Source organism: Dasypus novemcinctus, chromosome 8 (genome assembly GCF_030445035.2).
Source record: "Dasypus novemcinctus isolate mDasNov1 chromosome 8, mDasNov1.1.hap2, whole genome shotgun sequence".
Lineage (NCBI taxonomy): Eukaryota > Metazoa > Chordata > Mammalia > Cingulata > Dasypodidae > Dasypus > Dasypus novemcinctus.
The window spans coordinates 88,006,682-88,033,152 of NC_080680.1; the positions used below are offsets into that span (position 1 = coordinate 88,006,682).

The 26,471-nt window shown below is 49.8% G+C and overlaps 1 protein-coding gene and 1 pseudogene across 1 annotated transcript in view; one reads left to right on the plus strand and one right to left on the minus strand.

Moving 5' to 3' along the window:
• Window positions 1–1,844: 1,844 nt before the first annotated feature.
• On the plus strand, window positions 1,845–7,829 carry LOC101413222 (proteasome subunit alpha type-1-like; annotated as a pseudogene).
• Window positions 7,830–10,108: 2,279 nt separating this feature from the next.
• Window positions 10,109–26,471, minus strand: part of MIGA2 (mitoguardin 2) — a 34,631-nt gene continuing 18,268 nt past the window's right edge. Inside the window, exons 8-16 of the mRNA XM_058302269.2 lie at window positions 25,669–25,769; window positions 24,912–25,027; window positions 20,914–20,986; window positions 20,597–20,683; window positions 14,849–14,947; window positions 14,334–14,468; window positions 13,463–13,516; window positions 12,543–12,659; window positions 10,109–12,204 (exon numbers count right to left, since the gene is read on the minus strand). Of these exons, the coding sequence (XP_058158252.1) occupies window positions 11,998–12,204; window positions 12,543–12,659; window positions 13,463–13,516; window positions 14,334–14,468; window positions 14,849–14,947; window positions 20,597–20,683; window positions 20,914–20,986; window positions 24,912–25,027; window positions 25,669–25,769 (989 nt within the window). The 3' untranslated portion in view covers window positions 10,109–11,997. The remainder of the gene's footprint in view (window positions 12,205–12,542; window positions 12,660–13,462; window positions 13,517–14,333; window positions 14,469–14,848; window positions 14,948–20,596; window positions 20,684–20,913; window positions 20,987–24,911; window positions 25,028–25,668; window positions 25,770–26,471) is intronic.

A 26,471-nucleotide genomic window follows, 5' to 3' on the forward strand; every position in this document is an offset into this window, starting at 1 on the left:
GCTTCTTGGACATGGATATCTATGTCCTTCAATAGGATTGGGAAATTTTCTACCATTATTTCTTCAAATATTCCTTCTGCCCCTTTTCCCTTCTCTTCTCCTTCTACGACACCCATGACACATATGTGTGCATCTCTGGCTGTCATTTGGTTTCCTGAGACCTTGTTCAATTTTTTTCATTCTTTTCTTCATCTGTTCTTTTGTATGTTCACTTTCAGAGGCCATTTTTTCAAGCTCACCAATCCTTTCTTCTGCCTCCTCAAATCTGCTGTTATATGATTCCAGTGTTTTTTAAATTTCATTTATTGCACCTTTCATTCCCATAAGATCTGCTATTTTTCTATACATGCTTTCAAATTCTTCTTTGTGCTTGTCCAGTGTCTTCTTAATAATCTTGGGAAGTGGATATGGCTCAACTGATAGAGTGTCTGTCTAACATATGGGAGGGCCAGGGTTGGATACCCAGGGCCTCCTGACCTGTGTGGTGTGCTGGCCCACATACAGTGCTGATGTGCGCAAGGAGTGCTGTGCCACGCAGGGGTGTCCTCCACATAGGGGAGCTCCACGTGCAAGGAATGCACCCCATAAGGAGAGCCGCCCGGCACGAGAAAAGCGCAGCCTGCCCAGGAGTGGTGCCACACACACACAGAGCTGACACAGCAAGATGACACAACCAAAAAAAAAAAAAAAAAAGACAGAGATTCCTGGTGCCGCCAAGAATACAACTGGACACAGAAGAGCACAAAACAATGGTGGGGGGAGGGTGCCAAGAGAAATAAAAATAAAATCTTTAAATATATATATGTACATCCTTAATCTCTTTAACCATCGCATTGAATTTATTAAGGAGATTTATTTGAACATCTATGATTAGTTGTCTCAACTCCTGTATGTCATCTGGAGGCATATCTTGTTCCTTTTACTGGGCCACAGCTTCCTGTTTCTTGGTGTGGATTGTAATTTTTGGTTGGTGTCTTGGCATCTGGATTACTAGAGTATTTATTCAGGTTGCAGTTTTTCCTCTTTAGTTTAGGGTTTTCTTGCCATTTCTTTCTTGCTGGTTGTGCAGTAGGAGCCAAGGATGTAATTCGTGCTATAAGTGTGGAGGCTCAAGCTGCCCTCATTGCCCCAGGGAGCAGTGAAGCTTCTCCCAACTTTCTCCTTTGCCAGGGGTAGGGACAGAGCCACAGCTGTGTGGAATAATTGAAGTTGTACAGGCCTATGCTGTAGTTGCCCAGAGAGACTGATGAAGCTTCACACCCCTTTCTCCCTGCCTGGGGTGGGGATGGAGCTGCAGGTGTTGGCAGCAATCTATGCAGTGCAGGTCCAAGATGACCACAGTTGCCCCAGTAGACTTCTGATTATTCAGTCTGTGTCAGCCAAATGTACCTGCAGTTACCTGGATAGGCTGGTGCAGGGCCCAACAGCCTCCTTCCTGCCAGAAGTGGGGCTGAAGCCTAGGCTAGGGCTGCAGGCCAAGCTGGGTGAAAGAAACCAGTCTCTGCCATCACTGTGATTTTCTGTCAGCCCGGCTTCCCCTCATGCTGGGGGTGGAGTAAAAATGGTGGCTACTGAGCTCTTTCCAACATGAACAGGTTGAAACTTTTGCTGCTTTTAGGGTTATACTTTAGTCAGCTGAATTTACTAATCAGTTGCTGAAATTAGTGGCCAACCATCTCTTCTCCCCTGTTTTTGGGAAATGGAGCTTCCAATTACAGCCACAGAATAGCTCCTGGGGTGGCTTGCGCTGCCAAAGTAGGATGATCACTGACCTCCGCGTGGCCTGTAATTTCCTGGGGAGGCTGGCGCAGGTCCTCTCAGCTTCCTCCTTGCTGGAAGTGGAGATGGGGCTTATGCTAGACCTGCAATCTGACCTGGATGAAAAGAAGCTGGTCCCTACCAGCACTGTGATTTTCAGTCAGCCCTGTTTCCCTTCGTTCCAGGTGTGGAGTTAAGATGGTGGCTACTGGCCTCTTTCTGACTTGGACAGATTATACTTTAGCCAGCCGAATTTACTCATGAGTAGCTGAAGTTGGTGCCCAACTGTCTCTTCCTCTCCCATTTTTGGGACGTGCCACAGAATAGCTCCTGAGGTGGCTTGTGCCTCAAGTGGAGGATGGGCATCAGCCTCTGTGGTGTCAAACGCTCTACTTAAGAATCTTCCCTGCAGATGGGCAGTCTCCTCCTTCCATTCCTTCAAGGATGTTGCAGGATGCTCTTTTGGTCTCCTGGAGCCCCCAGACGGGTGCTTCAGAGAGCTCTGGGTGATTAGTAACTGCCCTGTAGCAGGAATTGACTCCAGGAGCTCCTTACTCCGCCACCATCTTGCTGGTTGTCTGATCACAGCTTTTCGTTTTTAAGATTTATTTTTATTTATGTCTCTCCCCTCCCCTGCCCCACCGTGTCCATTTGCTGTGTGTTCTTCTGTGTCCGCTTGCATTCTCATCAGGCAGCACGGGAATCTGTGTCTCTTTTTTTTTTGTTGCGTCATCTTGCTGTGTTAGCTCTCCCTGTGTGCAGCACCACTCCTGGGCGGGCTGCGCTTTTTGTGCGGGGTGGCTCTCCTTGCAGGGCGCACTCCTTGCATGTGGGGCTCCCCTACACAGGGGACACCCCTACGTGGCATGGCACTTCTTGCATGGCAGCAGCCTGCATGTGGGCCAGCTCATCACACAGGCCAGAAGGCCCTGGGTTTGTACCTTGAACCTTTTTTATGGTAGGTGGACACTCTATCAGTTGAACTGCATCTGCTTCCCTGATCACAACTTTTGATTAGCAACTTTGGATCTCTGAGGGCGGCCATTGTTCCAAACTGTCCAGGGCAAAGTTGGCAGCAGCAGAGAATTATAGATGGTATACTTCCTTAGGGCTGTGGGGAACAAGTTCAAGGGCTGCATTTGTTGAGCAGGTCAAGAAAGCTCAACTCTGGCGGTAGACTTGTCCCAGTGGTTAGGGCATCCGTCTACCACATGGGAGGTCCACGGTTCACACCCTGGGCCTCCTTGACCAGTGTGCAGCTGGCCCATGCACAGTGCTGATGCGCGCAAGGAGTGCCCTGCCACGCAGGGGTGTCCCCCGCATAGGGGAGCACCACGTGCAAGGAATGTACCCCGAAAGGAGAGCCGCCCAGCGCGAAAGAAAGTGCAGCCTGCCCAGGAATGGCACCACACACATGGAGAGCTGATGCAACAAGATGACGCAACAAAAAGAAACACAGATTCCCGTGCCGCTGACAACAACAGGAGCGGACAAAGAAGAAGACACAGCAAATAGACACAGAGGACAGACACCTGGGGTGGGTGGGTGGGGAGGAAGGGGAGAGAAATAAATAAATAAATAAATCTAAATCTAAAAAAAAAAAAAGAAAGCTCAACTCTGAGTTACTGTGGAAGGGACTCCTGGTGTCCTTCCTGATCCCTTCCCCAGGGCACTCGGGAGCAGATCTGCGCCCCCTTGGCAAGTCCCTGCCCTGCCCTGTCTTGGTTGGGAAAGACTGTCTTGGAAAACTCCCTTCTGGTGTACCCTCCTTCCAGCATTTGTCCTCCAGGCAAAGGCAGCTTGAGACAAGGAAGGAAGCTATAGAGGCTAACAACTGGGGCAAAGGCTCAAATAACCTGGGAGTGGGAGGTCTAGCTCCTAGGAAATAGAGGGGGTATTCAAACTCCTGTAAAATGGGCAACTCCAAAATAACTAACAAGCACAAGTTCAGGGCTCAGAAAAGACAGTGCGGACCCTGCACGCTGCATTCACTCTGTGCAGACCTTCCCAGTCGGAGGGCTGAAACTCAAGAAAATCTCTGTCCTATCACCAGCTGGTCATAAAATCAAGAAACAGATATCTTAGGGAATAAATCCCAGAGTCAACATTGTAAAATATTAAAATATATATACAGTGTGTAACAAAAGATTACAAGTAAACAAAGGAACAGGAAATGATGGCCCATTCAAAGGAAGAGAGTACAAATCCAAAAAATACCAATGAAGAAGACCAGAATGTGGACATACCAAACAAAGACGTTTGAAAAAATGACCTTAAAAATGCTCTAAGAGACGAAGGAGAATACAGAGAAAGAACTAAAGGATATTAGGAAAACAGTGAATGAGCAATATGAGAATCTTAGTAAAGAGATAAAAGTTTTAATAAGGAATCAAGCGAAATGGATGTGGCTCAAGCAGTTGGGTACCCTCCTACCACATAGGAGGTCACAGTTTGGTTCCTGGTGCCTCCTAAAGAAGGCTAGCAAGTCAGGGAGCTGACACAATGAGATGACACAACGAGATGATGCAACAAAGATACACAACAAGGAAACACAATAAGAACAACAAGCAGGGAGCTGAGGTGGCTCAAGACATTGGGTGCCTCCCTCCCACATGGAAGGTCCCGGGTTCAGTTCCAGGTGCCTCCTAAAAAAGAAGACAAGCACACAATGAACAGACACAGAGAACAGAAAGTAATTGCAAATAACTGGACAGAGAATAAATAAAATAAATCTTTTTAAAAAAGGAAAAAAGAATCAAACACAATGGACGGTGGTGATGGTAGCACAACATTGTGAATGTAATTATATATTGAAGGTGATTAAAAGGGGGAATGTTAGATTTTGTGTATGGTAACAGAAAAAAAATTTTTTTAATCCATGGCAATACATTACATAAACAGTGAGCCCTAAGTTAAAACATGGACTATAGTTAATAGTATAATTATATGCTGTCATCAATTGTAACAAATGTTCCATACCAATGCAAGGTGTTGGTGCTGTGGTGGTATATAGGAATCCTGTATTTTATGCATAATTGTTCTGTAAACCCACAACTTCTCTAATTAAAAAATAAAAGTAAATTTCAAAGGAACGGGTGTAGCTCAGTGGTTGAAGCCATGATTCACATATATGCAGTCCCAGATTCAATCCCCAGTACCTTCTAAAAAATAAAAAAAAAATTTTTTAAACTTAGAGGAGCCATTGTCTCCTAGAATAGAAGCTTCTAGAGGGCAGGTCATGGGGTTCCACACAACATGGGACTGAGTCCCTGAGACAGAAATTGTCAGGCTCTTCACCTGGGCTGCAGGCTCATTGAGGGCAAAGATTGCGTTTTATTCATTCTTTACCAGTGGTATGCTGGTAAATCGGATGGTTTGGGGGAGCCCTTGTTTGTAGCATTTGCTCATTTCTGTGGTGTAAATACTTTCTTTTCGCTGTGGCTGATTTCAAGCTACCAGATAACATTACTCAACAGGTAGTTGTGAAGACTTGCATAGAGTCAGCTCCCACAAGCTGATGTAGTGTGAGCCAGCTCTAGCACACTCCACCACTGCCTGTGCCATGCCTAGAGTAGGATTCGGCATGCAGTAGGTACACAGTAAATGTTTGGTGAACAAGTGAATGATAATTCTTCAACTGTCCTGTCACATTTCTATGCACGTCCTAGAAACCATTTATATTGTCATTCAAACCACTGTTTACAGAGTGCTTGGTGGGAACCACATTGTGGGCCAAGACTCAGGGCTACCTGATCTTACCCACCATAACCCTCCTTACGACTACAGGAGTGGTCATTACTGCTGGGCTTGGCTGGGGTCCTTCATGCAACTGCAGCCATCTGATGACCCAATTGGGCTTATGTGGTCCAAAGGGCCTTCCTCAGGGTAGGCAGTCGACTGTTGACCCGATTTCTTATATGGCCACAGCTGCTTTCCAAGAGGGCAAGGTCCAGTGCACCCAGTGCTTATCCAGCTTCTGCTTGTATCACATCTGCTCTTGTCCCATTGGCCAAAGCAAGTCAATGCCAAGCCCAGAGTGGATATGGGAGAGGACTATACAAGGATATAGATTCTGAGAGGCATGATTCATTGGCAGCCATGATTGTAGAATAGCCTACCACAGAAATGGGCCAGAGGTCCCCTTAGGCCCTTCCCAGCTCTGGTCTCTGGGATTCTGAACTGCCTGGAACATCCTGTTGTGCCAGAAAGGAAGTGTTCAAAGACTGGGATGAGAGTGGGGGTATCTAAAGGACAGCAGAACCAGCTTGAAGGGTCTCCCACTGGCCAAATTTGTGACAATTTGAGCATCAAAAGAATAATTGTAACTGACTACAAAATACCGAATAAATAAAAACCATGAGTCCACAGTGATATTCAAGAAATAAGGGGAAAAACTCATTGCAGAATACTATTTAGTAATAAAACAAAATACTGATCCATGCTACAACATGGATGAACCTTCAAAACCTTATTCTAAGTGAAAGAAGCCAAGTGCATATTGTATGATTCCATTTGCAGAAAGTAGATGAGAGGCTGTCTGAGGCTGGAGGTTGGTGCAGGGATTGACATAAAGGGTCTTTTTGGGGTCATTGAGATGTTCTAAAATTGAATTGTGGAGATCATTATGCAACTCTGCAAATTTACTAAATATCATTGAATTGTACACTTAAAAGGAGTGCGCTTTATGTAATATAAATTATACCTTAATAAAATTGTTTCAAAGAAAAACCCTATTTGCCAGCCTTAGAGGTGACTATCTCATTTATAAAATGTCTGAAAACATCTCTCAATAGCACTTCTTTTTTTTAAAGATTTTATTTATTTATTTAATCCCCCCCCCCCCCCCCCCCCCGGTTGTCTGTTCTCTGTGTCTATTTGCTGCGTCTCGTTTCTTTGTTGTTGTCGTCAGCGGCACGGAAAGTGTGGGCGGCGCCATTCCTGGGCAGGCTGCTCTTTCTTTCACGCTGGGCGGCTCTCCTTACGGGGCGCACTCCTTGCACGTGGGGCTCCCCTACGCGGGGGTCACCCCTGCGTGGCAGGGCGCTCCTTGCGCACATCAGCACTGTACATGGGCCAGCTCCACACGGGTCAGGAGGCCTGGGGTTTGAACCGCGGGCCTCCCATGTGGTAGACGGACGCCCTAACCACGGGGCCAAGTCTGTTTCCCTCTCAATAGCACTTCGATCTGCAGCTTTGCAGGAGGCCACGGCCAGGCCCATGCCAGTATGACAATGATGTCGATGCTTGGAGCTCTCGGTGGGATTCATCAAACTAAATATGCAATGGAAACTGTTAAATAAGTTTCAGACACATTAGATCTGAAATTGAAAACCCATGCAGTGTTGGTTGCATTGAAGAAGGCACAGCCAGAGCTTGCAGACCATTGAAAAAAAAAGAAAAAAAAAATCTTGCTGATAACCATCTTGGTATCTCAGTTGTGGGCTTACTGCTGATGCCAGACTGTTAACATAATCTCATGCGGCAGGAGTGTTTGGATTAGATTTGTATTTGACAGACCTCTTGCTGTGTCTCGTGTTATATCTCTAATTGGAAGCAAGACCCAGATCCCAGCACAACTGGAGACCACATGGGGTGGGGCTGCTCGTTGCTGGTTATGATAATACAGGCACTCACATTCTCCAAGCCTGTCCATCTGCTAACTATTTTGACTGCAGAGCTATGTCCATTGGAGCCCATTCTCAATCAGCTCAGTCTTTTGGAGTGACATGGGTCTGAGTTCAGAGTGCAGTTTGAACAAACTGGGTTAAACGTGGTCTGCGTGCTTTAAGGGAGACACTTCCTGCAGAGCAAGACCTTGATGCAATGAATGTTTGCATTGTAATTGTTGATAAAATTTGGAGTTTATGCTCTATGATGGTGATGGCGGTGTGTCTCCATTCCCGGAAGTTCTTGAGAAAAGACCACAGAGAAAGGCACAGTGCTGAACCTTCTGATGGACCTGTAGAAAAGGCTGATGAATCAATGGAACATTAGTGATAAATTGCTGCTGTGTGTGTTATCAGATATGGAACATTGCAGGAACACATGAATGGCAATAATCTATACTCTGAAGCAAGAGATGCAGTGGTGGAACAGTATGTTTTAGGAAATCAGTCCAGATAGGAGTTTTTTTCCAAGGAACCTAACTGAAATCCTAATGGGGGTGCTTTTTTTCTTCGCAAGGGTCTACATAGTCATTTTCTAGAAAGTATTGGGTATCTGTACACTGTTTTTACATTAACATAGTGTCTCTGTAGTTTTAAAGACAACTGTGAGGAAAGCAGACCTATGGGTCAGGTGACTGAGCTCCCACCTACCATGTGGGAGGTCTGGGTTTGGTTCCTGGTGCCTCCTAAAGAAGACAGGCTCGCACAGCGAGCTGACACAGCAAGATGACACAACCAAGAGACACAGCGAGGAAACACAATGAGACGCAACAACGCTGGGAGTGGAGTGGCTCAGGCGATTAGGCGCCTCCCAGGTTTGGTTCCCGTGCTTCCTTAAAAAAAAAAAAAGACCAACAAACAAACACAGCACATGCAAAACAATGAGAGGGTGGGGAGAAATAAATAAATCTTTAAAAAAGATAAAGACAACTTTGCTGGTGGGAAGAGAAATCTCTTTAAAATATCTCTAAAAATTGGTAAAGGGAAAGATTAAAGCACTTTTTCTCCTTTTTATGGGGAATGACTCCACCCCCAATTGACAGGGAAAAGCTCTTCTCAGAATCCCAGTAAAAATATTAGTATTATTGATAATTTTTTAAGGTATGCTTATATTGGAGAACTACCTTATTTGTAAGATATGCATGTTATAGCATTTAGGGGTGAAGTACATGCCTGAAACTTACTATGAAAATGCTTTAGAAAAGATATACATAAATGAAATAAATACGGCCAAATATTAATTACTGAATCTAGGTGGCACTTTTATGGGTGTTCCTTGTTTTTTCAACTTTTGTGTATGTACGTGAAGACACTGCTGCTGCAAATTTTCATAATAAAAGGTTTTTATAAAGGTATCTTGCAAACAAACTTGCAATTTCCAACTACTGATGGAAAAAATCTGACGGTCTTGCAGGCTTGGATCTGTCCCATTCCCACACCTACCCCTCACCCTGGGTCCCATCCAGTTCAGGCATTTACAGGCGCTGAGCCAGTGAGCCTGAGTCTCTAGCCCCTGGCCTGCTCCAGCACCTGCCCCTTACAGATGTGGAAACTGAGGCGTGGGGAAGTGACTGCCTCAAGATGGTCACACCCAGACTGGCTGTTTTAGGGCTCTCCAGGCAAAGAGAACCAAAGTGTATGTGTATATGTAGGTATATGTAAGTATGATATATATTTACTGTAGTAATTGGCTCATGCAATCATGGGGATTGGCAAGTCTGATTTCCAAAGGGTAGGCCTAAGTTGTGAACTCTGATGAAGGGTTCCAGGAATGTCCCAGAAGTTGGCTGGCTGAAGTAGAGGCAGAAATTCTTCCTTCTGACTGCTAAAATCATTGGTTCTCCCTCTAAGGCCTTTAGCAGATTGGACGAGACTTCTCTCAATGCTGGGGCAATCTCCTTTGTTGACTGTAGAAGTCATTACCCGTTGACGCAGTCACCAGACTGATTTTTTTTTTTTTTAAAGATTTATTTATTTAATTTCCCCCCCTCCCCTGGTTGTCTGTTCTTGGTGTCTATTTGCTGCGTCTTGTTTCTTTGTCCGCTTCTGTTGTCGTCAGCGGCACGGGAAGTGTGGGCGGCGCCATTCCTGGGCAGGCTGCTCTTTCTTTTCACGCTGGGCGGCTCTCCTTATGGGCGCACTCCTTGCGCGTGGGGCTCCCCTACGCGGGGGACACCCTTGCGTGGCACGGCACTCCTTGCGCGCATCAGCGCTGCGCATGGCCAGCTCCACACAGGTCAAGGAGGCCCGGGGTTTGAACCGCGGACCTCCCATGTGGTAGACGGACGCCCTACCCACTGGGCCAAAGTCCGTTTCCCCAGACTGATTTTAATCCACTAAATAACCTCATGGGAACAATCAGGCCAGTACCTGCTTGACCATGCACCATAACTTAGCCAAGTTGACACATGAAATTAAGCATCGTACAGCCCACCCCCATGCCACGCCTATACCCTTAATCACTGCACTGGCCACGGGCCATCATCGCCAGTCCCCAACCCCACCCTGGGGGCTCTCCCTGTCAGAAGGACAGAAGGATCTTGTCAGGCTGCCAGGTAGCCTTGGGTGGCATCACAGCCCCCAACCTTTGTCCTCCTGAAACCCGCAAGAACACCCCAAAGAGTAGGGCCCAGGCTCTGGACCATGAAATGAACATCTACACGCATACCCAGCAGCACAGCAAAGTGGAAGGAAACTTTATTTGACTCACAGTGCACACGCTCTACCATACAAAAGTTGGAAGCTACAAGTTGAGTGCCAGAGGCAGTGTGTGGATGTGTAAACAAAGAAAATGAAAATGCCACTTCTTTGTGATTTGGGAACAAATCAGAGTGGGCCGGGTTTAGGCCCAAGATTACATTCACAGCGTGGGGGTAAGTGCAAATAAACGGAATGTTGGGAGCGGAGGGAGGGCCGCCCTGGTTCCTTCCTGCCCCGGCGCCTCCCTTCTGGACATCGGCCTCGGAGGTGGGTTTGGAGCTGGGGCCATGGCGAGGGCACTGCGGCCCTCCAATGGCGGGGGAGGGAAGCAGTCCCAGAGGTGACCTGCCACGACTAATGACGCCTCTCCCTGGCGCACCCTCCCACCTGTGGGCACGATCACCTGCTCTTGGGCCCCTTCTGCATTCAGGAGGGGCCCAGGTCAGAGAACCCAGCCCTAAAACTCCAGAGGATGGGAAACTAGGAGTCCATTTCTCTCGCTTGTCTCTCAAGCTGGAAAGGGGCAGATCCTCAAAATAAAGTGTTAAGGCAATAAATAAAACATCCACCTCAAGTGAAAATACTGTGAGAGAAATGAGCTTGCAAGGCTGACAGAAACCTCTGGCGTGGGGACACCACTGCTGGGACAAGTGCTGACAGAACTTCATCTGCAGGGCCGGCGGGACAGTGCCAACCCGAAGGGGGGCTCTTCGCGGGCTACTCGGCTTTGAGAGCACGTGTGCGTCAAACTGAGGGCAGGGCGAGCAATGCTGTCACAGTTTCTTTTCCTAGTGAGGGCGGGAAAGCTGCTCCAGCCATGTCCATTCTCTGACAAACACCCCCCAATCCCGTGGTCCCAGGCCTCATTCCTGGGGCCACCACCAATGGCAACACAGATGGCAGGGGCCTGAGAGTGACCCCTGGACTGAGCCCCCAGCTCAGAGCCTAGCACCACCCAGGGAGTTCTGGGCTCACAGAGGGAGGAGGGTGGGGCAGGAGTGCCCAGCCCCACCTCTCCCATCTTTGGAGGTGGGAGCAGAAATGACCCAACCTTTGGCAGGGTGAGGGAATGTTTGAACAAATAGTCCTGGGCTGGGGCTTGGGTTTGCCAAGGGCCAAGTCCCTGTCTGCATGTGAGCATGAAGAAAGAAAGCCTGCCGTTCCTGTCCCACCTCGGGATAGCCAGGCCTGCCGCCCAGCGAGGTGCCACCCGCCCTCACCTGGCGGCTCCCGCCCGCCCTCTCTGGGGTGGTGATAGAGGGGAGAGGGGCTGGCAGGGCAGGGCAGCCAGTTCCCGGGTTCTGAGACCATCCAGCCCCAGCTTCACTCTAGCTTAGGGCACCTGTGGCCTCCACCACAGCCCTGCCCTTCCCCATCTTTCACCTCCATCCTCCCAGCCCCACTCTCAAGGACTCTTGTCAGCAGCCACGGGGTGGGGAGATTTTGGAGTCCCACGCCCAGAGTGTCCCGGCACTGCCAATTATACTCCTCCACAAAAAACAACTTCTCTTTCTCCTTTCTCTCCCCCTCTCTTGCCACCTTCTTCTTCCTCAGGCCTTACCATCCACTGATCCCAGCCTCTGCTTCCCCCAGTGACAAGGGGCACCGCAGGTGTAACTCCATTCCAGGCCTCATCCCTGTCCAAGGACGTTTGTCCCCAGCCCTTAGGAGTTCTCAGATGATGGAGAGGGGCAAGTGCCCTTGGCCACCACGGCCTGGGCTCTGCTGCTGCTGGCCACGGACGCTCATGCGGGCAGCTCCTGGGAGACCAGGCCCTTTGATGCCAACCCCAAGGAGGAAAGCAGCCTTTTCCCTGCCATCACCCATGACAATGAGGCCCAGGCAGCCACCCCCCCCCATCCCGGGCCCGCCTCTACTGCAGCTCCTCCAGGGGCCCATTCTCCCGGGGCAGCGCCCCATTCAGGCCGATGCTGCTGGCCACTGGTGCCCCCAGGAAGCCGAGCAGGATCTCACTGCGGCGCCGAGACAGCTGCAGGATGTCGTCCGCCAGTGCCGGCACCGATGTGTAGCGCATGTTGTCCAGGTCAAACATGTCCCTCAGATACTGCACAATCTGGTGCTGGGGGCACAGGGCTGGTGTTAGGTCTGGGCTGAGGCCCCTGACGTACCCCAGCGTTCTCCAGGCAACCCAGACCCCATCCTCAAGAGCCCGACCCGGTCTCCCCTATCCTTGGGCCCCTCTTCTCCTGATGTTTGCCCTGCACCCACCTGGGCCAAGCTCCCAGTGGAAAGGGCAGCAGAGCTGCTCTCTAGGCCCCTCTGCACCTCCCCTCTTCTGGGAGCAGGCCAGGCCTTCACTCCACTCCACTTCACTCCTCTCAGGTTCCCTGTCCCTAGTGATCCAGGCAGGAAGCAACACAAACAGCCTTAGTTTACCTTGTCAAACCCTCAGTTTACCTTGAAGAAACCACAGACTTCAGAGAGCTGGGGCTTGGGTCCAAGGAAGCCAAAGGCTAGGACAGGGCTAACGTGCTCCGATACGGAGTAGAAATGAGAGATGAAGCCATCGGGCACCTGTGGTGGGTGGGCAAGGTGGGAAGGGTCAGGCTGAGGCCCAGGGAAGGTGAGGGTGGCTGGCCCTGGGGGTCATATAAAGAGCTGGGCCTCAGAGGCAGACTCGGCTCATCCGTGTCCTTGCGGGATGACCCTGGACAAGTGCCTTTCAGAGCCTCAGTTATCACCTCTACAGAGAGCTGCTGTGAGAACTGCATAAGGTGCGACCCAGAGTGAGCTCAGCACGGGAAGTGCCCCGAGCATGTGGCAACAACGGCAGCTAGTATCGTGGGGCAGCAGAGCTGGGCTGCAGGACAGAACAGTGACAGCCCAGACTGTACCTGCTTGTACAGAGAGCAGCAGCCCCAGGGCAGAAAGGACAACCAGTTCTGCTGGCCCTTGGGGCATCTTGCCCCACACCCAGATGCCTCTACCAGGCCAACTGCCCTTCTTCCCTTCTAGAAGGCCCTTTCCCCTGGTTCTAGTCCTTCAGGGTTTCCTTAAGGCCTACTCTATGCTGGGCCCTGGCGGTATGATGAATCATATCTACAGGTGCCTCTGGGGAGCTCCGGGTCAAGGGAGCGGTAATGACAAGATGGGGTAACCAGGCCCTGAGAGAAGGCGAACAGGTTCAGCAGCACCTGGGGGCTCAGCGAGACCTGCTGACACCAGCCCCATTCCTCCACCCACCTCACCACTCCCCAAGCCAGGGACCAGCACATGCCGAATGGAGTCAGCTGAGCTGGGTGCCAGGCAAAGGGCATCCTGGGCACCCAGGGCCCCCAGGGCGGTGCTCCCCCGGGGGGACTGACAGGGTCACTCACCATCAGGAGCCTCCTCTTGGCTTTCAGGACCGACCAGCAAGCAGTGGCCAAGGCCTAAATCAAAGATGGGCCCCCGACCTGGGTGTCAGAGACACCGGCCTGGCCGCGGCCCCTTCCCCAGCTGGAACCCTGCCCTTATTCCCACCCACCTTGCCCCAGGCAGAAAGATGGGGCTGGGTGTCTTGGCACAGACACTGCTCTCTGAGCTCTGCTGTTTCCCTCCCCCCAGCTTGGAGTCAGTGACAAGCGAACTCGAATCTTGACTCTAACCCACAGTACTGCTGGTCCCCACTCCAGCCACTGAACTTCTCTGAGCCTCAGTTTCCTCTTCTGTAAAAGGGCCACCACAAAGCACACCCACTTTGCTCAGTGGCCCTGGGTTACTGCCTGGAAACTGCCTGGCACCCAGTAAGAGCCCCTTCCTGTGCCACCCAGGCACAGCTGCCTGAGTCTCACCACCTGCCTGCCCAGGTGGCCCTGCACTAGGCTCTCTCCTGGTGTTCGTATTTGTTTTGTTTTTCCATATTTTAACTTGATTTAATAGGATGCATTGATAGAACCAAAACTGCCACAAATGAATGGATCTAACCAAGTGAAACCAAAACACAGAAAACACACACCTTGCTGGTTCTAAACTGGTGTGGAGGGCAAGCGACGACTCTCCAGGAAGCTTTTCCAGGGTACTGAGGCCTGGCCTGCGGGACCGTGGCAGCTCCAAATCCCAGAGGGAAGCAGGGGCCAGGCCCATGGGGTGACTATGGCCTGACCAGGTAGGGAGCCTCTCCAGGAATTGAGGGACGTGGGGGCCAGGCACACACATAGGTTCTGCGAGTGTAAGTGTGTGTGCTTGAAAGTGGGGGTGGTAACGTACCGTCTCCTTGAAGCTGTCAGACAGCCAGCGGTTCCTCAGGACGGCGAGGACCGAGGACGGGGGATTCTCCAGGTCCTCGAAGGCATCCATGAGGATGAAGTCAAGCACAATGTCAAAGAAGCTCAGGCGCACCACCTGCAAGAGGGCAGGATGCACGGAGTACTGGGTGCCCGAGCTGAAGACCTCTGTCCAGCTGGGAAGACTGAGGCCAGGGGGAGCAACCACCTGTCCAGGAGTGAGTGAGGAGCAGAGGGGGTCAGGGCACGTGGGGACCTGGGTACAAGCACATGTGTGAGGGGGCACATCTCTGTTCTGCCAGGTAATCAGGGACTGGGCAAGCTCCCACCCACCTCCCAGCTGGTGCTGTCTCCCCCACAGCCTGGGCCTGGGCCGGGGGCAGGGCAGGAAACAGAGGCTTGCAGCAGCTGTGGAGCCAAAGGCAAGCCCTCCCTGCTGAAAAGGATTTGGGGTGCAACGGATTGCAGGCGACAGGGGCCCAGCATGGGCCAACTCACCCCGCGGCCCTCCAGCTCCAGCCGTGTGGTGGCCCAGGTCTCAGGCCTCAGAGCATAGCTTAACATTTCCTCATAGCTCTCCAGGAAGCCTTTGGGACTCTAGGGAGAAGCAGAGGCTGTTCTGTTTCCAAGAGAGGCCCCAACACCTGGCTGAGCCCCAGGCAGTGGCCAGAGCAAACAAGGCAGGGAAGAGGCACCTGCTCACCATAAGTGGTTCTCCAGAGGCCCAGGGCATGTCTGGGGGAGCTGATACCACAGCACCCAGCGTTGTCCTGGGTTGCTCGTTTACTAAGCACCTACTGCCTTTTGGGAAAAGCACCTACTGCCTTTTGGGAAATGTGCACAAACATGATCTCACTTTGGAGGGACAGGTCAGCAAGTGAGGCTTAGTGCAGTCACAGCGTCAAATCTCGATGACCTTGGGCCTCACCAGTTTTCCTTACTGGTGAAATGGGAGAAGCTACAGCCCTTCACTCATCTAGGGGATGTGATGACCTCATGCATCAAATACAATCAGCCCAGTGCTTGGTACTAAAGCAATAAAAAAATAGTGCATAAAATTGTTGCTGCAAGTACTAAGAATATAAGCACATATTATGCATTCTCATTCTCTGGGACCTGAGGTTTAGCTAGGGTTTAAGACATAATCTGCAGATGCATATCTACATTTATGGACGTGGAAAGAAAATAATACGTGCCAGGATCTGTTCTAAGCAGGGATTAATTCACTTACTTCTTACAGTCCTAGGAGGTAGGTTCCATTATTATCTCCATTTTACAGATAGAAAAACTGAGGCTTCAGGAAATCAAGGTTGTGCCCAAGGTCCCATAGCTAAGCAGGGTGGGGCTGACACAGACCAGCACAGGTAGGTTGATGCCAATTATACAGCACCATGGGCAGAAGAGATGGTGGAAGGATGTTTATCAAAATGTGAAGGGGGCAGGTTTGGGGACAATTTTCCCTTCTTCCTTTTTGCTTTTTTGTATTGTCAAGTTTTTTCCTACAATGAACATGTATTATTTTTATGATCATTCAAGAAAAAAATAAAACCTTTCTCATTAAGTTTCAAAGAGAATTTGCTGGGATGACCTTGGGCCACCCCCTAAGTTCTCTGAGCCTCAGCTCCCTCCTCTGTAAAATGACCGGATGAAGACAAGAGTAGAGCCAACCCTACTGAGAACTTCTGAGGCCCAGGTGAGCATGCCTGAGGTCATCTCACGACACCCCGGGGCACATCCATTTTCACACGCTGGGAGAGGCTTGGCCTGGGCACGTGGGCACGGGGTGAGGACGTGGTCTTGTTCCCTAACCCCAGAGCCCAGGTGCATCCCCAGGACCAGCACCCGGTCCCAGCTGCACCTGCCTGGAAAGACCTGGAGGGGCACACTGGTCACTGCTCTAGTCCCAGGCTCTGGTGCTCGGGAGCTCCTTCTGTTTCATAACAACAACAAAACCTGCACTGGGGTGGAGGTCAGGGAGAGGAGAGCCAGGCCTCCAGGCCCCTCTGGGAGCAGCCACAGGGAGCAGCGCTTGCTTGTGAAGCTCTGGTGCCCATCTTAGCCCACAGAGGAGAGGCTAAGGGCACAGACCTGGGCTCAAATCCCAGCTCCACCTTTTCTTTTCTTTGCTCAGTGATCTGAGACAAGCCCCTTTACCTCTCCAGACTCAGTTTCCTCATCTGCCATGGGGGGACTATCATGAGGATCAAATGAGCTATCAAACATAGCTACTTGGTAAATGGCAGCTGCTGGGAGAATAATTTTCAAACAAATGTTTATGGAGTACCTGTCCGGGGTCAGGCCCTGGGCTGGGCACACAGGGTGGCTATGGTTTTTGGCCTCATGGAGCTCACCAAAAAATGGAGACAGGGACAGGGCAACCAATGAGCAAGGTGCAGGATGACGTGGCCTTGCCAGGGTGAGCCCAAGAGGCTCTGGGGCTTCAGGGAAGGCTTCCTGGGAAAGGAGAAGGCCAGCAGAGACTCAAAAACCAAGTGACCAAGGAAGAAGGGGAGAAATGCCACTGGGCAGGGGAAATGGGGAGGCTTCCAGATACTGGTATATGTTCCACCTCTTAATTGCTTGCTAGGTACACGGATGAAAATTTGTCTTTTCATACACTAAGCCCTTTAGATTCATTTTCACACTCATGTGTATTTTACAATAAAACTCCTAAAAAGAAAGAATTGTGGAACAGTGGGAGCAGCATAAGCAAAGGCCCAGATGAGAGAAAGTCTGGGGTACACTAGAAACCCTAAGCCTTTCAGTCAGGACGCAGCAAAGTGCGTGAAGCAGCAGGCTCCTGACAAAGCTTGGTCCTCTACACCAGGGGCAGTGGGAGCATGGGAGGGTTTTAAGCAGAAGGATCATGAGGTCAGATGTGTCTTTTAGACCCGCTATTCCAGTGTAGAAGCAGAATGATTTCAGAGGGGCAGGGCATGTTCAGAGGCTTTGCTCAAACTCTTCAAAAAGAAGAAACACAAGTAGCTAATAAACATGAAAAATTAAACACTTTCACTAACAAAGCTACATAAAACAATGGATAAAATAATATAGATTTTAAAAAGATTACTGGGGGAGCATATGTGGCTCAAGCAGTTGGGCACCTGCCTCCCACCCGAGAGGTCCCAGGTTCAGTTCCCAGTACCTCCTAAAGATGAGCTAATGCAATGAGATGATACAACGAGCAGACACAACAAACAGGGAGTGGATGTGGTTTAAATGGTTGGGCACCCACCTCCCACATGGGATGTACCAGGTTCAATTCCCAGTACCTCTTAAAGATGATGAGTGGACACAACAAGTGGACAACGAGCAGACAAGAGGAAACAATGAGAGAACAGACAAAGGAACTATCTCGGGGCGGGGGGGGGGAACCAAATAAAAATGTAAAACTTAAAAAAAAAAAGATTACTAATATCCAATATTGGCCAAGAGGTGAAGGAAAAGATACTTTCACACCGCTGGCAAGGACACATGTATACATAATTTGGAGTGCGAATTGGCACAATCTACTACCTTTCTAAATGTTTGTACTCTAGACCCTTTATTTTCAAATAGAAAACCTACATATACCTGAAGACAACAGTATGAGAATGACTATAGCAGTGGTGTTTATAATAATGAAAAATCAGAAATATCCCAAATCTCCATCTACAGGGGATCTGGGTAAATCACAGCCAACCCACATGATGGAACACCGATCAATCATTAAAAAGAACCACTCACTTGATAGGAAGGATGATACACTTACTATTACAGAACAAAATAAAGCTGCAGATGAGTCCAGAGGGAATATCCTGTCCCATTCCCCTCCACTTCCTGAACCCAGTTCCTCTCCTTGCCATCTGTACTAACACTTCTGTCATCCTCTGAGGCCTTCACAGGTACCACCTCCCCTGGGAAGCCAGGCCACTTGTGTCTGGCCTTCTTCTTCTCCAGGGTCCCCCTGCCTAAAGTCAGCCCAGCACAGCCCCTACCCAACTCAGAGCTGCTTGGATCCAGGACGGCACCTCACTGCCCTGTGGGTCTCCCCAGCACCTCCTCCACTACCCACCGGCTGGAGGTGCTGAGCCACGTGGCTCCATCTAGGAGCAAGCAGAGCTCCTTACCAGGCGCAGCGCCGACACGGTCCCGGGCCTGGGACTCCAGGAATGAGGCGCATCTAGGCCCTGGGACCTGTTGTTTTTCCTGCTGAGATGGGGTCCTGGTGGGGAGGCAGGGAGTCCATGAGGAGCCCAGGAAAACGGAAGGCAACAGACACGTTTCAAGCTTAAAACTCAGCTCCCTACCACACGCAGGCCATTTTTTGGGGAAAGAACTCCATAAACACACAGACAGACACATGTGTGGCATCACGGTTTGATGAGCAAAGCTCGGCTCGGTCCACGGGTGGGACCTTGAGGTTCTGCTCATCGTCACTGTCACTACAAGCTGACCTTTCCTGAGCCCTTAGTGAGGGCGAGGCCCTGTGCTAAAGATGTTCCAAGCATTATTTAATTTCTTCTTCGTAACTGTCTGAGGTAAGTGGTATTACAATATCCTTTCTTCAGTGCAGAAACTGCGGCTCAGAGAGGTGAATTTCACAGCGGGAAGACACGACGGAGTCACACCTAGATTCACACGGCCCCAGAGTGATCTGTGTCACAGCAATGCTAACTGCTACAAGCACATGTGAATGAATGAACAGGTTGTACTCATGTAAGAACCACCAATGGCAGCTATTATTTATCAAGTATTTTCTCTCACTTAATTCTCAGAATGGCCTATGAAGTAGGTGCAATTATTATTGTCCCCAGAATTCAAACTGGAAGAATCAGACTAGAGAGCTGCACCGTTCAACATAGGAGGCACAAGCCACACGCAGCCACAGGGCACGTGCAACATGCTCAGTGTGAAGTGAGATGCACTCAAGTGTAAGACATGTACCAGATTTCGAGACTTGGTACCCAAAAGAGAATATAAACTCTCTCTTGAATTTTTAAAATATTGGTTACATATTGGAATGATAATATTAATATTTGGGATATACTGGGTTAAATAAACTATATTATTACAATTAAATTTCACCTGTTTCTACCTTTTTTAAATGTAGCTATTTAAAAAAATTTTTTTATTAAAAAAATAAATGTGGCTACTAGAAAATTTAAAATTAACTATGTGGCTTACATTAAATTTCTAAAGGATATGCTTTCCCAGTACTATATTCTTTTTTCTTATAGTTTCTTTTTTTTTAATCTGTTTTGTTCCCCCCCCCGCCCCCCCTTGCTGTTTTGCTGTCTGTGTCCATTCGCTGTGTGATCTTCTTTTTGTATTCTCTCCTCATCTTTCTCCTTCAGGATTCACCAGGATTCGATCCAGGGGACCTCTCATGTGGAAAGGTTCCTTGTCAATTGCACCACCTCACTTTCTGGTCTCTGCTAGCTTCACCTTCACTCTCTCCCCTTCATCTCTTTTTTTTTGGTTGCGTCATCATCTTGCTGCATGACTCACTTGCGTGGGCACTGGCTCACCAAGGGGCACTCAGCTCTCTATGCGGGTACTCGCATGAGCACTTGGCTCGCTGCACGGGGACTCGCACAGGCACTCGGCTTGCCGTGCGGACTCTGGCTCACCACACAGGCACGCCTTCTCTTCTTTTTCATCAGGATGACCCAGGGATCGAACCCAGGTCCTCCCATATGGTAGGTGGAGACCCTAGCACTTGAGCCACATCTGCTTACCCAGAACTATGTTCTTAACCATCATGATAAGCTGCTTGTTTGTAGACTGGGGTGTGTGTGTGTGTGTGTGTGTGTGTGTGTTAAAAGAACTAAAGAAGGGAAGTGAACTTGGCCCAATGGATGGGGCGTCCGCCTGCCACATGGGAGGTCCGCGGTTCAGACCCCGGGCCTCCTTGACCCGTGTGGAGCTGGCCATGCAGTGCTGATGCGCACAGAGAGTGCCCTGCCATGCAGAGGGTGCGCCCTGTAGGGAGGGCCGCCCAGCGTGAAGTAAGGTGCAGCCTGCCCAGGAGTGGCGCTGCACACACGGAGAGCTGACGCAGCAGGATAACACAACAAGTAGGAAATGCAGACTACCGGTGCCACTGATAAGGATAGAAGCGGTCACAGAGCAGACAACTGGGCGGGGGGAAGGGGAGAGAAATAAATTAAAAAAAAAAAAAAAAAGAACTAAAGAAAAGTTAAAAAAGCAAAAGTTGAGTTAAAGGAAAATAATATGCTGGGAAAAACGCCCCCACCCCAATACCTTCTCAGCCTTGGTCATCAAGCCCGCCACCATCTGCCGGCCAACCTCCCCGAAGAAAAGCTGGTTACTCTTGTCTTCCAGAAGACCCTAAAGAAGGAGGCAGGGAGGGGAGTGAGCTGTCGGGCAAAGCAGTCCCCTAAGCCTATGGAGAGGGTGGTGCGATGGGCAGGGCAAGCAACCCCATCCGCCAGAGAAGCCAGGCGTGGGTGCAGGCCCCGCAGGAGCCAGGTGAGGCCTCGCAGTCATGGCTAAACCCGAATGCCCTCACCTCTGGCTCTGTTCACCCAAGGTACACCCTGCCCCAGGCCCACACCCACCTCAAAGGCTTGCCGAACACAATGCAGCTTGGCCAGGAAGTCCTGGTCACTGTAGCAGCCCAACAGCTCTGTCCTGAGGGGAAGAACAAACAGCCTCACACCACCTGGTCCTCACACAGCAATGCCTCATGGGGTCAGGGTGGAGCCCTAAGCGGGAAGGTGGGGGGTCTGGGGTCCCAAAAGAAAGAGGCTCACGGTTACTCCCTGAGAATGTGCCACCTTACTGACACTGGGTACCGAGGGCAGGCCTGGTCACTGGGGTGCTGGGCTGACCTCAGCCTCCTTTAGTGCACAACCAGCTCCAAACTCCCACTGGCAAAGGATCACAGTGGCTGAGCTGCTGGCAGGCGGCAGAACAACAAGTCAGGGAGCTACTGGCCACTGTGAACCAGGCCCCCGGGGCGGCCAGAGGTATCCTGCCTAGCTCCCAGCTTCCACCAGGGCTTTCCACCATTTCAGTCAGTCAACTTTTCAACTCACACCTTCGATCTGGGAGCCACGACTGAGACCATTTACTTTCAGTTTCCAAACAAAACTGTGCTTGGTCACAAGCCCATTGCTGTTGGGTGAACTAAGCAAGAGTACCACATGAGACAGCAAGAACAGAACTTTCTTGGTTCAACCAGAACAAAGGATAATTTTTACAGGTTACCTAGTCTCTCTTTTAAAAACTTGTACAAGCCAGGAGCTGAACACACCGAGGCAGGAGAACACATCCAAGACTGGAGAGCAGAGAAGGGGTCTGCCCAGCTTGTGCGCTCTGCCCTTCCCCTCCCCCAAGCCACGACCATTCCTGCCAACATTCCCACATGCCACCAGTGAGGTGAGCTGACCTCCAGTCCCCGTTCACCCCTCACAGCAGCAAAGACAAACCCTCAGCTACAGCAGTGTGGAACAGTGCACATTGCCGCAGGAGTGGAGGCTGTACAGTCGTTACCAGGGCCAGGCTGCCTATATCTGTTTTTTTTCCTTGATGTCTGCTAGTTTTGTTTTTTTTTGCTTGTTGTCTGTCTGTTGTTTGTTTGCCTTCTTTAGGAAGCACCAGAAACCACACTCGTGACCTCCCATGTGGAAGGGAGGCACTCAACTGCTTGAGCCACATCCACTCCCCAATGATAAATTTTAAATATGAATTTGACTCAGCAGTCTCACTTCTAGAACTCTACCTTACAGAAACTTGAGCAAAGATATATGAATAAAGATGTCTGTAATGGCAAAAAGTGAAGCCATCAAAATACCCATCCACAGGGGCCAGTTAGCTGCACGATGGTCCCTCCACAGTGGTGGGGCATGTGGCTGAGAACAACGAGGAGATGAGATGAGGCATGGACAGACACCGGGGTGTTAAGAGACAAGGGAGTGTTACATGACTTCAACGGTGTGAAAACAGAATTCCTGTTTTAAATCAGGAAAAATAGACAGTTATTAATACCAGATAGTCTTTTTGGGACTTGGATTATGAGGAAGTTCCATTTTCCAAATATTTGTATAATGTTTGAATTTACTTTTGTGATCAGAGGGAAAAAATTAAAGATTCACATTGGCAAATGTTCCACTGAACAATTAGAAAATGAAATTTTTAAAAAAATTTATAATAACATCAAAGTCATGAGAACTGTGTAAGTCCTCTACAATGAAAATTACAGAGCACAGTTGAGAGAAGTTAAAGACAACTTATATGGAGAGACAGACCATCTTCATGAGTTAGAAGACTCAATATTGTTAAAATGTTGCCACCAAGATTTCTTGGATTGTGTGTGTGTGTACAAATTTACAAGCTGCCTCTACAATTTACATGGAAATACAAAGGACCTAGAACAGCCAAAACAATCTTGAAGAAAGTGAAGCTGAAGAACCATTTCAAGACTTTCTATAAAGTATGGTCATCAAAATGTACAATATTGGCTCAATAACAGTCATCCAGAACAATGGAACAGAGCAGTGTACAAAGAGTCATTTAATTTTTGATGTAGACACCAATACAAAGTGACAGGGAAAGAAAAATCTTCTCAACAAATAGTGCTGGAATAACTGATAATCCCTATGGAAAAAAAATGAATCTTGACCTCTATCTTACACCATACAGAAAAATTGATTTAAGATGGTTAAGAGCCCTTGATACTGATGACTATGCTTAGGAGCCTGTGTGCCTGAAATATGACCTAGGCCTAGAGCTGTAGGGTGGCTAAGAGTTACCTCCTGAGAGCCTTCATGTTGCTCAAATGTGGCCACTCTCTAAGCCAAACTCAGTATATAAATGCATTACCTTCCCCCCAACATGGGACATGACTCCTGGGAATGAGCCTCCCTGTCGCTGAGGGATTACTACCAATCACTAACTGGAGAAGCAACTAGAAAGAGACCTCAAATAAAAGGGTCAACTCAGACAAGCAGACTATCTCAGTCTACATGTTGGATCAAGTATTAAAAACTGCTTTTTGACCTTGAATAAAAGGGGGAAATGGCAAAGACAAATGAGTTGATATGGCTAAGAGTCTTCCAAAAAGAGTTGGGAGGTCATCAGAGGGGTTGAGCTTATGCACACCTCAGCAGGACTTCAGGAAAAGCCAAAGTAGATACAACCCTAGGTACTGGTTCTCCTGAAGGCTACAGAGATCCACAGGGTATTATGGTCATGGCAGATGGATTTGGAGTTCTATGCCATGTTAGAGGGTCCTACTTTGGAATTTGTGCTCCTGAATGTGATGGAGCTGGACTCAGATGTGACTTTTCTACACATGCCTCTTTTGTCACTTTTACTGAACCTGTGGTTGGCATTAGGGATGGTCCATGCTTAGGAGACTTGAATCTCTGGACTGTCCATGTGCCAACTGGGCCCTGAGCCTCAGCAGAGTGGCGACTCCTACTCTCTGGTTTGTTGGTCTTACCCAGGTCAGCTAACAGGGAGGTGAAGATGGTCAACCACCACACCAGGGAATCAAGAGCTCCTACAACTGCAAGCAGAGGAACTGCATCGGTCATCCATGTGGAATCAAAGCCCCCTCTTGATCTAGAGGTGGAGAGGACATCACCATCCCAGGGTCCACAGAATGGAGTAAATAATTATGGACTAGAGTGGACTTACTGATATTCTACTATAAAACTACTGTAACAAGTAATAGAAAAAATTTTAGCATCAGGGTGGAGAAAGTGGCCACAGTAGTTGCTGAGGGCAGGGAGAGGGAAGAAGAGATGTGATGTGGGACATTTTTGGGATTCTGAGTTGTCCTAAATGATATGGCAGGGTCAGATGCTGGACTTTATACATCCTGCCATAACCCACTGAATGTACTGGGGGAGAGTACGAACTACAGGGTAAACTATTATCTATGTAGTGCAGCAGTGCCCCAAAATGTGTTCACCGAGTGCGACGAGTGTGCCACAATGCTGGGGGAGGTTGTTGGTGTGGGAGGAGTGGGGTGGAGGGGTGAGGGGTATACGGGAACCTATTATATTTTTTAATGTAACATTTTTTATGTGATGTATATATCATCAAAAATATATAATTTACAAAAATGATGTGGTGGAGGGGTGGGGAATGGGTTATATGGGAAAAAAGAAAGAAAGAACAAAAAAAAAAAAAGATGGCTAAGAAACCTAAATGTAACTATAAATGAGAAAACTGAGACTAATAGACCGAGGCCTACAAACTGGCAGAACTGAGAGAGAATCCAGGTCTTTCTGTCCCAAAGGCTGGGTTCTTACCCTCTGTTATAAAGCAGTCGGGCCAGGACACTAGGCTTGGGAACAATGCCCATTGTATTTCTGGGACCACACCACTTTGAGAATGTAAAGCAAGTATTAACAATGGTTATGCTATTAATCAATAATATTAGTCTACAATTGTTATGGCTAATTATTAAGCCAGCATTCGGATGGCAGGAGCTGTTGCCAGCCACCCTGGCCCTCAGCCAGCCCGGCCAGTGTCTGAGAAGGCCAAGAAGAGGGCTCAGTACACCTCCTCCCCCTGCTCCCTCCCTCCTTCCACACACACTCACCTGAGGGTGCGGCATGGCACCTTCCCCTCCTTCACCAGCTGCAGGGCCTCCTCATAGGCAGCAGCGGGCCTGGAGAGTGGCATCGGGTCATCTCTGATCTGCAAGGACTCAAAGAGCTAGGGTGGGAGGAGAGTGCAGAGGTAGAGGGAGGAGGGGCAGTCAAAGCCTTGTAAAGCTGCACTGCTCTGCCAGCAGGCGCTGCCCTAGGGGGCTTCCCCCTCTGCACTGCCTACGTCTCAGAATGTATCAGAAGGAACACTGGCCAGGCAGAGGCAGGAGACACAGGTTCAAGTCCTGTGCTGCCAGCATCTGAGTAACCTGGAGCAGGTCCCTTCCTGGCCCTCAACATCCCCTTCTCCAGGGGCCCTTCCTGAAAGAACCATCTACTGAACACAGCCACAGCCCCATCCCAGGCAGAAGAGAGATGTGCCTGACACACCCAGCAAATAAGCCTAGGAAGGAAGTCCGTGTGGGCTGGAGCAATTGGGGGCGGGTGGCCTCTGCCCTCATCCTCAGTACCTAAGACCCCTGGCTTCTGAGGCCTCCCCTTCCCCAGAAACTGTTTGGTCCCTGGAGAGCAGCATTTGGTGACCACCAAATCCTGCTCCCATCAGAGGAAGTGCCTTCACTTTCCCACAACCCAGTGCTCTCCCTGCTGACCTCCACAGGAGTCCCAGCCTGCACCCCTTCCCTGGCTAGGGGAGGCCTGAGGAGAGAACACCCCTACTTGGGTACCCACTGCCTTGCCCCACGTCACCTCGGTAGCAGAGAAAAAGGAATCCTCCGAGGTCAGGCTGTCCTCGTCGTCTGCCTGTAGACACAGCGAGCCCTCGGTCAGGGGCAGCATGAGGGTCCTCTCTGGAGGAATGCAGCAAGGGAAGGCCTTAGCCAAGATTTCCTGGTAGGAAGCCAGGTACACAAAGGCTACCAGCACCAGGGAGGGTGGACGTTCTGTCTGAGGCGGTATCGAGCACTGAGCTCACCGCCTCACATGAACTGTCTCCTTCAACCCTCGCAACACCCTTGGGGTGGACACAAGATTACCCCCACCTTCACAGGTGAGGAAATGGGGATAGCTTCCCCTGGTGGGGGGCCTGGTCCACATTCACACTGCTGGCCCTTGAGTCCTGGAGGCTCCTGAGCTCTGTGGGGAAGGCCTCGGCAAGGCACTTCCCCCGACAAGCAGAAACGCAGGCATGACACCAAAGGGCACAAAGGTGTCAGTGGGCCGCTCACTCAGAGTTCCCATCCCCTCCCGCTCCGGGGGCTGAGGGGGTATGAACTTGCACAGGTACTGGAATCATCTGCTGAGCACACAAGCAAATGCCGCAGACGCACGGTGGGCCACCCTGAATCCCCCACCAGTCCAGGGAAGAGCCTTCTCTGCCACGAGGGGAGGCCAGGGGGAGCAGGATTTCCCCGAGAGGCAAAGCCATGCTGAAGCCAGGTGGGCAAAAACCACGGAAGGACGTGTGCAGCCAACGAGCTCCCTCTCGGGTCCCTGTCCCCACCAGAGAAGCCAGGGAGGCCAAAAGGCAGGAGGCTAATCATCTCCTCTGT